The sequence below is a fragment of the Monodon monoceros genome, unplaced genomic scaffold (assembly GCF_005190385.1).
Source record: "Monodon monoceros isolate NGI ecotype Baffin Bay Population unplaced genomic scaffold, NGI_Narwhal_1 Super_Scaffold_14, whole genome shotgun sequence".
Taxonomy (NCBI): Eukaryota; Metazoa; Chordata; class Mammalia; order Artiodactyla; family Monodontidae; genus Monodon; species Monodon monoceros.
Window position 1 is genome coordinate 73,279,238 of NW_021703770.1, and position 14,532 is coordinate 73,293,769.

General features: G+C 43.2%; 1 protein-coding gene across 4 annotated transcripts in view; it reads left to right on the forward strand.

Moving 5' to 3' along the window:
• ATP6V1H (ATPase H+ transporting V1 subunit H) overlaps window positions 1-14,532 on the forward strand; it is a 93,415-nt gene that overhangs the window by 8,955 nt on the left and 69,928 nt on the right. For 3 of the 4 annotated variants that reach the window (XM_029222650.1, XM_029222649.1, XM_029222653.1), the window contains 3 exons: window positions 3,933-4,046; window positions 6,844-6,948; window positions 9,985-10,038. In XM_029222650.1, coding sequence (XP_029078483.1) covers window positions 3,933-4,046; window positions 6,844-6,948; window positions 9,985-10,038 — 273 coding nt within the window. The remainder of the gene's footprint in view (window positions 1-3,932; window positions 4,047-6,843; window positions 6,949-9,984; window positions 10,039-14,532) is intronic. The other variant, XM_029222651.1, reaches the window with a different exon arrangement.

Sequence of the window (14,532 nt, forward strand, 5' to 3'; positions counted from 1 at the left end):
TATTTACTGCTTTGTTGTCCGTAAACACAGAGGGCCTCCCTTATTCACAATATTGTTTTTTTTGTTTTTTTGTTTTTTTTGTGGCACGCGGGCGTCTCACTGCTGTGGCCTCTCCCGTTGCGGAGCACAGGCTCCAGACGCGCAGGCTCAGCGGCCATGGCTCATGGGCCTAGCCGCTCCGCGGCATGTGGGATCTTCCCTTACCGGGGCACGAACCTGCGTCCCTTGCATCGGCAGGCGGACTCCCAACCGCTGCACCACCAGGGAAGCCCCCACAATATTGTATTTTATACTCGAGTATAATCTAGGTTTAGATTGTTGGTATTGAGAGCAGTCTTTCTGAAACAGGCCAACTGGCTGCAAAATCCAAGGCCTGTCTGCACGTCTCAGGGAAAAGAGTCTTGAAGACTCAAGAGTCTGCCTGTCTCTTGAAGAAAAGAGTCAGTCTGGCTGCTTGGAGGGCGTCCGTCTGTCATTTTACAAGGAAGAGCATTTATCGCTGGCCTACTGTGTGCAGCCACTGGGCGAACTGTTCCCGAGGACCCGGAGGTTAGGAGGAAGGGTGCTGCCCATCTAGGGGCCATCGTATCACTTACAGGGATGTTGTGATTTAATCATCTCAGGATGGCTGTCCAGCCTGGACTGATGCAAGCCCGTCTGAGAACGATCTCCATCTTTCTTGGCACTTTTTCCTTTAGGAAAGTAAGGTCAGGATAAATGGGGAGTGTTGTGGTCTGCCTTGGTAACCCTTGTTACTATGATTGGACTAGAATGAGGAGGCCGTGAGCTGGCCTGCACACCCTGGTGTTACTGATATGTACACACCCACCCACCCACACTCACACATGCACAAATTCCCTCGATTTTTATACACATTTACAAACCCGTAAATTTACAAACCTGTAAAAAAAAAAACCGTGAGTTCACACAGAGCATCTCCAGTTTGTGCCCTCCACTGCCCCGCCCCCGAGTTCATGCCAGCCCCCCGTTCCATGCTGGATTGTCTTCTCTGCCGGCGAGTGGGCACAGTCATCTCGTCCTCTGTTACTCACTTGTTCCACCCGTGATACAGAGGAAGTCGGCTCAGATTTGCTGACCCGCATACCCGAAAAAAAGCCCTTTGCCTGGAGTTCAGTATTTGTCTGCAGTACTTTGTCTTTAAACGAGGTTGTGTAGAGTATTGTGTTCAGGTTTGTTTTAGTGTGTTTATATTATTTTTCCAGAAATAGCTTCATTTATTTTGGTTTGTAATCTACTTCAGTTTTTTTCCTCATCCCTGTTGGTTTTTACTATTTTTTATTATGTAAAATGTTTACATGCTTCCAGAAGTCAAAACTATACAGAAAGGTGTGTCCCCAGTCCCCCTTGCCCACAGTCCCACCCACCTCTTGTAGGTCATAATGTCGTAGACTTCTGTTTGTCCTTCCTGTTTTTCTTATTGCATACAGGTACACATGTATTTTCTTATTTCCCTCTCTTTCTTACACAGAAATGCATACTAGACGTAGTCTGTTGTATTTTGTTTGTTTCACTTAACAATATGCCAGAAATCATTCCATTTCAGTTCAATCTCCCATATTTTTTTTGACAGCTACAGAGGACATTAGTAGATACACCATATTTTACTTAATCGGCCTCTGATGTAATAGCCATTGAGGTTGCTTCAGGTACACATATATTGGGTTTAATAAAGTTTTATTTTTCAAAATGGGCAGTTGGTGGGACCACTCATGCATCTTCCCAGCAGCTGGGGCATCTCCACCTCTGGTGTTTCTCGTGTAAGTTACTTGAGCTGTTTTAAAAGCCATCACTAGGTCTTTTCCTGTGGAGCTCCTGACGGGCTGGCCTGGCCAGGGAAGCATGAATCTTCCCGTCTCTCAGAGGCGACAGCTGGGGTTGCGAACTTCCTACCGAGTTGGCCGCGTGTGGCCTTGTTACGAAGACCAGGTTCCTGAGCCTGTCCCGAATTCTGCCTTTGGACCACTTCTTCTTTTTGGCTTTGCCCTTAGGTCGTTCTCCGGGTCTTTGTCCTTAGTGGCCGACTTTCTGGCATCTTTGGGGGCATCTCAAGCTTGGAGGGTAGCTGCTACCACTGAGGCCTCGCTAAGATGTCGGGCAAAAAGCAGTTACGGTATTTTGTAATTAGAAATAATGAAGATGATAACCTTATGCAAATGTATTTTCCTATTGTTGGGAGTGTACCTCATGGTAAATCCTTAGAAGTGGGATTTCTGGATAAAAGAGAACCACGTATGCAGTTTTGTTAAGATATTGCCAAATATTCCATTTTGTATTCCCACCAACGTGTGAGAATGCCTGTTTCCCTACAGCTTTGCCAACAGAAGGCACTGTCAGGTTTTTACATTTTTGCCAATCAAGGCGGTGTCCGAAGTAGGACATCTTCAAGTGTATAGTTTCATTTGTTCTTGTTGACCTGTGTTAATGAAAGATCTGTGGAGAGATTTAGACGTAGGTAGCTGCCATTATCCTTAGCTACTGATTAAACGTATCCTGACGATTGATTTTATTGGTAAAATTTTGGTTACGTTGAGAAATTTGCGCACACTTTTACCACGTGAGTCTGTGTGCCATTTAAAGAATATTGTTACACATTTCCAATCCAGTCTTTTTATTCTTAACACATCTGAATGGAATACTTTGGGGGAAGAATTGCTTGTTTTTCCTCACGTGTTTAGTTTTTAGCACATAATTTTGAAGATTAAAATGTTTTCTGTGCTCGCATATTAGTATCAGTTGCTCAGTGCCTCTGAGAGGGCTTTATCCTTATTCTGTTAAAGATGTGGATTTGGGTGCTTGGAGCGGCAGTGGCTGGAGGTGCGTTTTTAAGCGGGAATCAAATCCATGAAGGACTTGTTGAGGAAGATGGGTTTTAACCTTAGTTAAACGTGTGACAGTTTCTGCTCTTTCTGTGTGTAGGGGACTTTGTTAATTTACATGTACAATGAGAATTACAATTTTAGCTTTGAAAATAGTCCACCAGTGGAGTTAATGAAGACCTACCTGAACTTCGAGTTCTTTGATGAACTCGTTATCATAATTATTTCAGTTGTCAGTCTAGACTATAATGATTTGTTACTTAAAGAGATAGTAGTCTACTTCTCAAATAGGTAACTGCTAGCACAGACCAAAGTTAAAACCACTGTATTTAAAAAGATTTAAATGTTGATCTGAGAGCTAAAATTATTGTTTATGTGGTTATTTGTGCTGTTTACCAAATATTGCTACTTAACCACCGTGTTCACTTAGTGAACCAGATGGTGGATTTCGGCCAGCGATAGGCAGAGAAAATTTCGGTGACAGGTAGAGTTTGCATGGTTTCAGCTAAGAAGTAATTGTTCCTCTGATCTACCTGCTGGTATGCTATGCTGTTTTTTGCTGTCGTTATGTGCCCCGATTTTCCTGTCACAGTGTGTAAGGGTAACCCAGACGTCCGAGGTTTCTCTGATGCCCTGTTTCCCTGGCCTGTCTGTGAGTAGCTTGAAGTGCTTCCTGCTGGTCCTCCCATTGAGAGCTGAATTGGGATCTCCCTGCCCTTCCCGATTTTGTTTGTGTGGAAGGAGGGTGGAGGTGTCCAGACAGCACTGAGGGGCAGGCTGAGGAGAGATGTAACTCGGGTGCTACACCTGCGGGGGGTCTGTTATCGTGGCTCACCTGATTTAAACTAATCATAATAATTAAAGGTGATTTTACTGAAAACTATCTCCCCCTGCCCCCATCGTCACCCCCTGCCCCATTGTAATAATAACAGGGAGACAAATCTCATACCGACTGGAAAGAGAAAACATGGATTGAGGGGACATAAAATGAAAGGCTGAGAAGCAGTGTATAATCGTTACATTCTTTAGGAAAATGCATTCTGATCAGTGATGTTTATTTCTTTCCGGTTTTTTTTTTTTCTTTCTCTCTTTTAGGAAAATCACCAGCGCGTTAGCATTTTCTTTGACTATGCTAAACGTAGCAAGAACACTGCCTGGTCCTACTTTCTGCCCATGTTGAATCGCCAGGATCTCTTTACTGTTCATATGGTAAGTTTTGAATTGGTCACATTTCTGATTCAGGGAAGAAATGCACCCGGGCCGGTTGTGACTTGGTAACGTCCCAGTACCCAGAGGAGTGACTGCTCTGACGTTGACTTTTCAAAGCAGCGCTTCCTTACTGGATGTTAGTAATGTGGGGTGTTGGAAGGTCAGAGGAGGCAGGGTTGCTTTGACACAGTTCAAGTTTATAGAGCATTTGATGAGCTTATTGAGATAAAAGCCTTTGGTAGGGCTTCCCTGGTGGCGCAGTGGTTACGAACCTCCTGCCAGTGCAGGGGACATGGGTTCGAGCCCTAGTCCAGGAAGATCCCACATGCTGCAGAGCAGCTAAGCCCATGCGCCACAACTACTGAGCCTATGCTCTAGAGCCCGCAAGCCACAACTACTGAAGCCCGCGTGCCTAGAGCCCGTGCTCCGCAACAAGAGAAGCCACTGCAATGAGAAGCTCGCGCACCTCAACGAAGAGTATAGCCCCTGCTCACCGCAACTAGAGAAAGCCCGCACACAGCAATGAAGACCCAACGCAGCCATAAACAAACAAACAACAAACAAACAAATAAATAAAAATTTAAAAATAAAGTCTGTGGTAAATTCACATGTGCAAACAGCTTTAGGTGGTCTGTGACAGAACTGCATTTTACTATAGAAATTAAATTTTGCTTTGAAGCAGCTGTTGTGTTTAATTTTTATTTTAATTAAGTAGTTAATTAATTGCTTTTTAATATCATAGATACACTCCTGTTTTAAACTTAGCCTGAAAGGCTATCTTTTGAAGTGTTGACACTGAGCAGAAGGTCTGAGATGACGATCAGAGAATCAGTCCTTGTACAGGCCTTTTCTGTTCCTAGCGTATTGTGGGCTGCAGGGGGCGCTCCTGAGGCTGCATTTCATAGATGTCTGCATTTTCGCAGCAAGATCCACTTTCAGTGAAACAGTTTTGAGCACACGCTTTCTCTTTCTCTCCATATATATCTATATTCATTTATGTACTAGTATGTTCATATATTGTATGAAACATTCGTAAAAAGAAAAAGGATGACCCATGAAATAAACTATTTTAAAGAGTACTTTAAAAAAAAACAGTAATATATTTTCTTCTTTCAAATTGTGTAGAGGCTTGTTTTCACTGTCTGGAAACATGATTTAAACATTTTCCTAATTTTGATGGTCTTATAATAAAATTGACAAATGTGTTAAAGGCCAAATACACATTTAGGGTAAGATTCATCGTTATTCCTGGTGTAGCCAAGTCTGTGTCTCCATTTCTTTATGATTCCGGTTACTTTTGGCTAATCTTTCAAATTTTGAGGGTCAGGTGCTCATTGGTTTACCCCGTGCTGATGAAGAGCTTGTGCTCGGAGAGGAAACGCCAGGCCTCGTGTTCCTCTGTCTTTGCCCCTTAGCTTGTGCGCACACTGCTGATCATCTATTAAATTTCCAATTTCCTTACAGGGATCCTTTCGTGTCACTTATCTGTTTTGTGACAGTTAGGTCAGTTTAAGTTAGATAGCGTGTCTGTGAACTCACTTAGCGAGGCACGTGAAGACGACCTCATGTCACTGCAAAGCGAGGGCGTCGGGGTGCTGGGCTCTGCCCCCCCTCCCCCGTGGTGCAGGCTCCCGAATATGCCACGACACACGCTGCCCTCTTGTCACCTCGCTCGCTGTGTGCAAGTCTGGGAGCAGACCTCAGTGTATTTTTGGCTTAGCTAATCAGCCTTCACGGTCTCTACTAGGATTAACTCTTGCTGAATGATGAGAGCTTTGAAACACTAACTCGCTTATGGAAAGAACTCAAAGAATATTTATTAAATTGGGTTTGCGGGTGGAGAAGTAGTATTTTATACTGCTTTTCCCCCCTCCCCCTGGTATATCTATATCTATATATTTCCAGATTTATTGGGGTGTAATTGACAAAATTACAAGATATTTAAAGTGTACAACATGATGATTTGATAAAATACACTTATACTGCCTATTTAATAAAAAAATTTGTGATGCATTTTTTTAACATCTTTATTGGAGTATAATTGCTTTACAATGGTGTTAGTTTCTGCTGTATAACAGAGTGAATCAGCTATACGTATACATATATCCCCATACCTCCTCCCTCTTGCATCTCCCTCCCACCCTCCCTTCGTGATTCATTTTATAGCTTGAAGAAAATTGAGAAGTTTTTGAGTGAGGAGAAAAGGGTGTTTGCTTCTACTGAGAGAGATGACTGTCAATACCCAGGATATATTTTATACCAATACCCAGGATATACCAATACCCAGGATATATTTTGTACCGAGACACAGGTTTGGAACCGAGAGCTCGCAGGGGCTTGAGTGATACCCAGGATATATTTTATACCGAGACACAGGTTTGAAACCGAGAGCTCGCAAGGGCCTGAGTGGCCGAGGCAGCGGCTGGCCATTTGTTGGAGCCATTGCTCAGAACTCTGGCAACTGATTCGGTGAAAGTCACAAAGAAGGATTTTTGTGTTCTTTGATTTTTGCTGGTCTTACAATGAATCCTAATCTTACTTTTGAAACTCAGAATAATGCAGGGAATATCGTGAAATTCTTAAAACACAACTGGTTTTGGTTCACATTAACGGAACTATTTAAAACTACATTTGACCATATTAGAAATATTTTTAAAAATGAAATATCTATTATCTTTGGAGGAGTTGAGTGCGAAAAGAAATCCTGCAGCAAAATGGTTATGAGTCCTGTTTCTTAGGGTCTATGGTGTGATTTTTAGAATCAGGATAATATTCAAATGTATTCCTTATTTTTCAGGCAGCAAGAATTATTGCCAAGTTAGCAGCTTGGGGAAAAGAATTGATGGAAGGCAGTGACTTAAATTACTATTTCAATTGGATAAAGACTCAACTGAGTTCACAGGTAAAAGACATTCCTCTTAGTATCTTTGAAAAGAACATAACGTCCATGTTCTCTAAAGCTATTTATGGTAATTATGTGAAATTACAAAAACTCTATGTTAAAAAAGAGGCATTCTGAGTTTGATGAGTCAGCCATGCTGCTCGCAGGTCTGGTAGGGGCTTCACCTTTTCTGCCTGTAACTGTCTTCAGCTCAGAGCTTCCTGTCTCTTCTGCCACTTGGGATTTTCCCTTCATGCATTTCAGCGGGTAGGGAGGATTTCCCTTCCAGGAAGGTGGCTGCCGAGATCACACGGGTTGGAGGATTGGAAGGACGCACACAACTCCAAGGGTACACTCGTGTGAGGCTCACGAGAGAGGAGGAGAGACAGTGCGATGGGCGAGCATCTCTGCCCTGGGACCCTGGACCACCCAGATCGGTGCCAGGAGTCTTGGTTTGGGGAGAGTTCTTTGAAAGTGTGCAGTGGGTCCTTTATGCCCTCTGGTCACGTACCCAGGCCAAACTGTCTGACCAGTCACACCAATAAATAAACTGGCCCTGGCTGCTGCCAGGAGGGCTTCAGACTGCAGACAGCACGGGACAGCTCATTAGGCAGCCCGCCTCTAGTCCTGGCCAGGAGGCCGTCCCAGGCACCACTGGGTGGCCTGGGGCTGCTCTCACCAGCCCAAGAGGATGTCTCCCTCAGTGACTCCCACTTAGGATTTCACCGTGTCCTCGTGGGGTTGCATTTAAGCCCAAAGGGAAACACGAAGCCTGCTTGCTGTGGTCTCGCTGATGTCAGGGCCCTCGAGCCCGTTTCTTCGTGGAGGAGGACAGCTTTCGGGGTGACGGCTGGCAGATGACGAGTTTTCCCTTTTGTCTTCTCGGTTCCCCAGCGCAGGGCGGATGGCCGGACACTCCTGACAGCTCAGTGGAGGGTTGCTTTTCCTTTAGGTGTCTGGTGACCAAGTGAGAGGTGGTGAGGGTTCTTGGAGGGAGCGAGCTGATCTGGGTGGGGAGGGCGGCGTATCTGTATCCGGAAGGAAAGGCAGGAGGGGGCGAGCTTTGGTGTGGGCGGGACATGGAGGATGGGCCAGGAGAAGCCGTGCTGGGAGGCCTGGTGGCCTCAGGGCTAGATGACAAGTAAGGGCCTATTTGAAATGAAGGTTTGGAAAGTTGTAATTTAGGTTGCTGGTGACTTTATGATTTTAGTAGATTTTAATTTGAAGTACGAGAGAGACACCATGACATTTTGCTTCGATTTATTTTTTGTCTTATCGTTGCCTGCCTTTTTGCGGGGGGAGCCTACTAACCTTTTCTGTTTGGATAGGGAGATTTTGAAGTGTCTTGAACAAAATCAGTTATTTTTTCTGTCATCAGCATACACTTTAACACTCTTTTGGGCTTAGTTTTTAAAAGTACTTTTACAAGAGTCACAAGTTTTGCAGATTTTACTGAGTTTGTGAGATATTTCAAAAAGAAGATACTTAGAACATGAAAAATACTATGTGAAGATGAGATGTATTTATTTCTACATGTGTATCATTTGGGATCAGAGCGCTTAGTTAAAGAGGTAACCCGCCCCCCCCCTTTCTTTTTTCCTCTTATGAGATTAGTTCTCCCTTTGAAGAAACTTCATTCTGCTTTAGTGTTAGGCATGGTCTGGTGGTAATAAGGCTCTATGCTAGCTGGACTCATAAAATGAGATCTGGTAGCAAAGAATGCACGCTGCAGTGTGCCGCTAACATTTTGGGTTGTTTCATCTTAGACTTTTCCCCGTAGGAGTAACATTTATGCTCTGCCTCACAGATAATTGGTTAGTTTTAGAATGATTAGCTGTGGTTGTAACCCTGTCAAGCAATTGGGGGGATATTTCTCCGGTCACTAGTGGAAGCAGAGATTTCAGTGTCTGGAACACTTTTCATTAGACTTGGTGTGAGACAGACGCTCTTAAAGACCTTTCTGTATCTTCCAGCACGCTTGCTCTTTTTATCGCCGAGTCTTTGGCCTTGTTCAGTTACTGTCTGGCGTTGCTGCTTTGCACGTCCTGCCCCAGGGAGAGGCTTCAGGCCCGTCCAGCCGTGCCTCAGAGTCTGGTCACTGCTTCCGCTGGGCTCTGGCTGGCTACCACCCTTGCTGTGGGCAGACGCTTGTCCACAGCCTTTGATCAGGGTGTAGTGACAGGCATGAAGCAGAGGCTTGTTCGGGCTTTTATTTTCTACTTTGCTTAAATGCCACGTGATAGCACTGTATCTGTAAGGTCTCTTTTTCTCTATCGTAAGCGTTTTCTCCCTCATAAAAAGGACCACATTTTCATGATTCTGATAGAAGTAGACTTTCAAAAGTCTGAATTAGGTGCCAATTTGGATATTTTGTTCTTTGACTTAATAGAGACATTTAGGAGCCTTTTTCCCAATAGTTTAACCGTTATACTTGGGTTATAGGGGCTCATGCCTGGCACTTAGTAGATAAGTTATTGAATAAAACAAAATAAAAATTTCCTTTCAGAAATTCATTATCACTTTTCTCTTGCATATTCAGCTTCTGACTTTCTACCTTAAATTTTCTTTGGTCATTTCTGTGTAACAGGTGAGGTTCTGATTGTCATTATAATGTGTTAGCATTGCCGTGGATAACCTAATTTTTTAAGTTCCATGTAGTATCTTCCCATCATCAGGCACCTGTTTTGAAAGCTTTGCCACAGAATATAGTGTAGATAGTTCAGCTTAAGACAGTTGTCTCATTGGAAAAATGACTCAGGAAGTAAATCCTGAGACTTGGAAATTTGCACTCGCTTCACTTATGAAATGTAATTGGAACTTAGTATTCAGTTTATTATTGTTCCTTTTAAAATAATTTATTGATTAAGAGATTATCCGGAAGAGTGTAACGACGTTTAGAATATTTCGTTATCATCCCCACGTTTTTTATTAGTTCATACTCCATTCAGTAGGATTAGGAAAACAGTGATAAAATTTGCTTAGCTCTCTTTCGTAAGCTGATGAAGTAGGATAAAATTAAAAACAAAACTAAGTAATAAGTTATTTATTTCGTAATAGAAACTGCGTGGTAGCGGTGTCGCTGTTGAAACAGGAACAGTCTCTTCAAGCGATGTAAGTACATTCCTTGTTCGTTCACTGGCCTCCTAACACCCTGAATTTAAGTTATTTTGAGTCACAGACATTTAACGTTTTGAGGATGTTCCCTAGTCCCCCAGATGTAAATCCGTGGATTTGGTGTCACCTCCAGTTGGGTTAATGGTGTTGTGAAAGCTGTGTGTAGGCCTTTCTGGGCTGTGTGGTTGCTTTCTGCTGTTGGTGGATGTGGGGCTTCCTCTTCGTGTTGCTCTTCTCTTCAGGCGGCTTTATCTCAGGCCTGAGAATCAGAGCAAGTCTGGACTCAGGTGCACAAGTCGAGTGAGTAACCAGAGCTCCTCTCTTAACACTTTAGCTGTCTCACAGACGTTAACGTCTGACAGATCCACGGACCCTGCGCCAGGCAGCTGAAAACAGTTCCGTTCCCCACTGGTACGAAAACCCACTACTTGCCTGAGTTGCTCAGGGTTTAATGGGGGCCTACGTGGTGGCCAGACTCTCCCTCCCCCTTTTTCAGGCCAATCCTGCCCCACATTTATGTAGAGCCAAAAGGTTAAAGGTTAAAACTAATCATGTTCCCCCAGTTCCTTTCCTGGTTAGGGTTATCCCCCCCGGTTGGGAGTGGTTTAACTTTGCTGTCTTCAGACTAGTTCAAGAATTGCCAATAGATTTGGACAAGTATGGGTTGGTGTGGTTAGCGCCAGCTGAGAGCGAGGTGGGGGAAGAGTTAAAAAGGTAGGTGAGGCGTATTCAGCTTCCTTTGCTGGAAATATCTCTGGGAAACCGGAAAGCACCTTCCGAGGATGGTGTCTCCCACCGGCCTGTGCTAGACCTCAGCGAAGCTGTGTGGGGGCCACGCAGGGTCCGTCCGTGTGCATAACCCGCAGGCCACACCCCTGTGTGTGTGCTCGTAGACTAGAGAGGGCGACACAGTCCATCTCAAAGCCGGGAGTGGGGCTTCTCTTGGGGCACGGGTCGAGGGACTTGACAAACAGTGTGTCAAGCCGGAAGATGGCCACGCGTCTTCTGAAATCAGAACAGGGTATAGAACTGAGTGAGCTGTCTTGGGTCCAGGGTGGGGGAAGGAGGCGGTAGGTTCGAAGTCGAGATATTCAGCCATAAGCAGGTGTTTAAATTGGGAGTCCTTATTTTATATGACTTGAGTTTCTTTCCACCGGTTTGAAATTTTGAAAAATTGTTTGATTTGAAAAATTGTCTAATTAAGACTTATTTGTAAAAATTTTAAAAGGTATTTTCGGAATAAACTTAAGTGGTTATTAAAGTGTTTGGAAGTTAGTAGAGCTCACGCAGTGAGGTGCGAGCTCTGGTGACGTGACATTCTTCTTTTGCTCTTTTCTGTCCAGCGTGTGGGAAAAACAGCGCTGATCTATTGAATTGGCAGTGGTTAGTCAAAGTGGTTTATCTGGTCGACTCAGACACGTACATCCCAAACGGTATTAGCATCAGGGGTGATTCTGAGTGAAGAAAAGCTGGCTTTTGATGTGCCCCTCTCTTCCCTTTAGTGCTTCACACCTGAACATACTCCCTATCTCTTGCTGGAGGTTCCTACTTTTCAGAAGGCTGACAACTTGGAAGGCAGACTTAAAGAAGTTGACAGAGAGGTGTTAGCACTTCCTTTGTTTCAGTAGGGGGATCAGAATTGGTAGCTGGTATGTATGGAGCTCTTCCTGTGTGCCTGGCAGTGTTTTAGTCGTTTTGCATTTACATCTCCTTGAATATTCACACCCCATCTTTGACATTGGTCTTACCATAAGCCACGTTTTAGGGATGAGCAGTGAGGCTGGAAAGGCACACCGGCTTGCCCAAGGTCATCCGCTCATGGTGGCAGAACCCCCAAGGAGACGAATTCCTTACCGAGAGGATTCTGAGGCACCTGGACTGGACTTGGAGCTTTAGGCATTCTCCAAGTTGCCTCACCTACTCAGACTTGTAAAGAATATCGACATTATATCTTAAAATCCCTTTAGGTTTTCAGACAGCATAGAAAAGGTTTGGTAAACTGCATTCTGCGCTGTTGCCACTTGACGTCAGTATAAAACAAACAGAACAAAGCTTTACACAGCAAAATGAGAAATCAGCAGGATGCAACAGTCTTGACTTTTAAAATGGCACAGAAGCATCATCATAAGTTATGAGTGGATCATTACAGACATTTTTATTTAAATGACATTATATAAATGAAATTTTCTAAAAATGATTTGTGTTGTTTTTACCTAAATGTAAAAATAATAAACTCCATCACTGACATGTACTTACCCTAACTTACCTTCAGCCGTCCGTTCAGTTCTTTGTTGGCTCTTGCATGGGAATTATCAATCTTCTACTTTTACGAGGACGTCGCCCAGGCTTAGATGTTGATTGCTGGGCCGCTGCCCTGACAAAAAGAGGAACACCGTGATCTCTCCCAGCCTTTGGAGGAGTCAGGAGAATCTGGGCATTCTTTTCCCTCTCTCCAGCCTCTTTCATACCTGTGTGCAGGGGACCGTGGTAACTCTCCGCTCCGCGTCCTGTTCCCTGTTGTAGACCTGGTCCGGCCCCGCTTATTGCTGGATGGACATGGTTTCGTTGGTAGTAAGTAACGTGAGTAAGATGCCAGGTTCTCCATATTGCTCATTTTATCTTGCCTTTTAATGTTCTGGAGCAGTTCTGTCCAGTAGAACTCTCCGGGGTGATGGCAGCGTTCTTTATATCTGCAGTGTCCACCCTGGTAGCCCCACGTGGCTCTTGACCACCTGGAAACCTGGCACGTGTGAGCAAGCAAGTTAACTTGCAGTTTTTTGTAGGCTTTTTGGTTTGTTTGTTTACACCTTTATTGAAATCTGTTTCTCATACCATAAAAGCTTTCCATTTGCTATTGGTTTTAGTATATTTACAGAGTTGGGCAACCATTGCCACCATCTGATTTTGTAGCGCTTTCCACACCCCAGAAAGAAACCGTGTCCACCGAAACAGTCACCCCTGTTCCTAACCCCTCGCCTAAACTCTGGCAACCCCTCACTTACTTTCCGTCTCTGCATTCACCTCTTCTGGCCACTCTCTGTACACAAGTCACGTAATATGTGGTCGTCCGTTACTGGCTTCTCTCACTTGGTGTATGTTTTCAGGATTCATCCATGTTTTAGCATGTAATAACAGCATTTTAGAATGAAAGGGGAAAAAAAAAACCTTAGCTTTTTTGGCTTTTGGCCACATTCCTTAAATTGTTTTCTCTGACAATTCTAATATCCTTGTTAATGTGAAGGTAGTGTTAACTGCTTTGACTCTTTTAAGGCTCTGTTTTTAATTTAAGACTTTTCAGTCTTTCAGAAGAGTTGGAGGACTTTAACGATTTGGTTCTTCACTGTTTGTCCATAAGTGTATCAGAAGTGCTCCCCGAGTAGCAGACATGAGGGGCTCCGTCAGGAATTCGCAGAGTGCAGGCCTCTTGTTTAACTCTGGTCCCCTCTAGCCTGTGATTTGTAAAGTCTGTGAGGACCCAGAGACGTTCACAGTCAATTACGTGTCTTGGTGCCGGTTTCCAGAGCGTTTGCTCTTCACCTGCAGCAATGTTTGGGTGATCTTCATTGTATCCTCTTATCACAAGATTAGTACGTTTTAAACGTTGTGGATCATTAAAATATATGCGAAGAGTAAATGTTAAGAAAAGGAGAACAGATAAGAACCTGTCAGTTTTGCTTTTCTGATCAGATATTTGGAAGGATTGCGTATATTCCGGCAATGCAAAGGAAAATTAAATGGTAAAGTATTTCAGTACCAGACTTTCTTTTACATATCATTTTCAAACTATAGCATCAATAACAATAATAAGGTAACCTAATATTGTACATTGGATGTGTTCTTGGAAGTTGCATACAAAGCAGTGATTTATAAAGTAAATCGTATTTCTTAAGTCTGCAATAATTTTTCCTACAATAAAGAATCCCAGTAGTCATGTAATTAAATTATACGCCTAAGAAAATTAGATTGAAAGTAGTACTTGAAGGAGATTTATAAATTTGTAAATTAACAGTGAAATTACTTTCTTGGTTAAGACTTAAGTCTAAGATGAAATTATCTTAAGTTAATTTAGGTATTAATTTAATATAGGTATTTTATGAGTATTGACTAGAGGGTCTCTCTTAATAAGCCAACTTCAAGAGAATTCTTGCACTATATTTGTTTTAGTTCCTGAATATGAAGTAGTAATAACGACAAGAATAATAATGATGATAATGTACCTTACAGTTGTTTTGTGTTTACCTGATGTGAGTTCAGATTTGAGTAGCAGAGGTTTTTGTTTTTGTTTTGTTTTTTAATTTAGGGCTATTTTTAAAAAATTGGGCTGGTATTGCTTTCCTTTATTGATGAGACAACAATTTTGAAGAGTTTAAAGTGATTTGCCAAAGGTAAATTGGCAGAACTTCTGACTGACAAAACCTCTCTCCCTCTTTGCCTCCCTTCCTTTCTTTGGTCACTTATTTTTATGTCACAGCTTTGTTGGGGAGGAAAAAA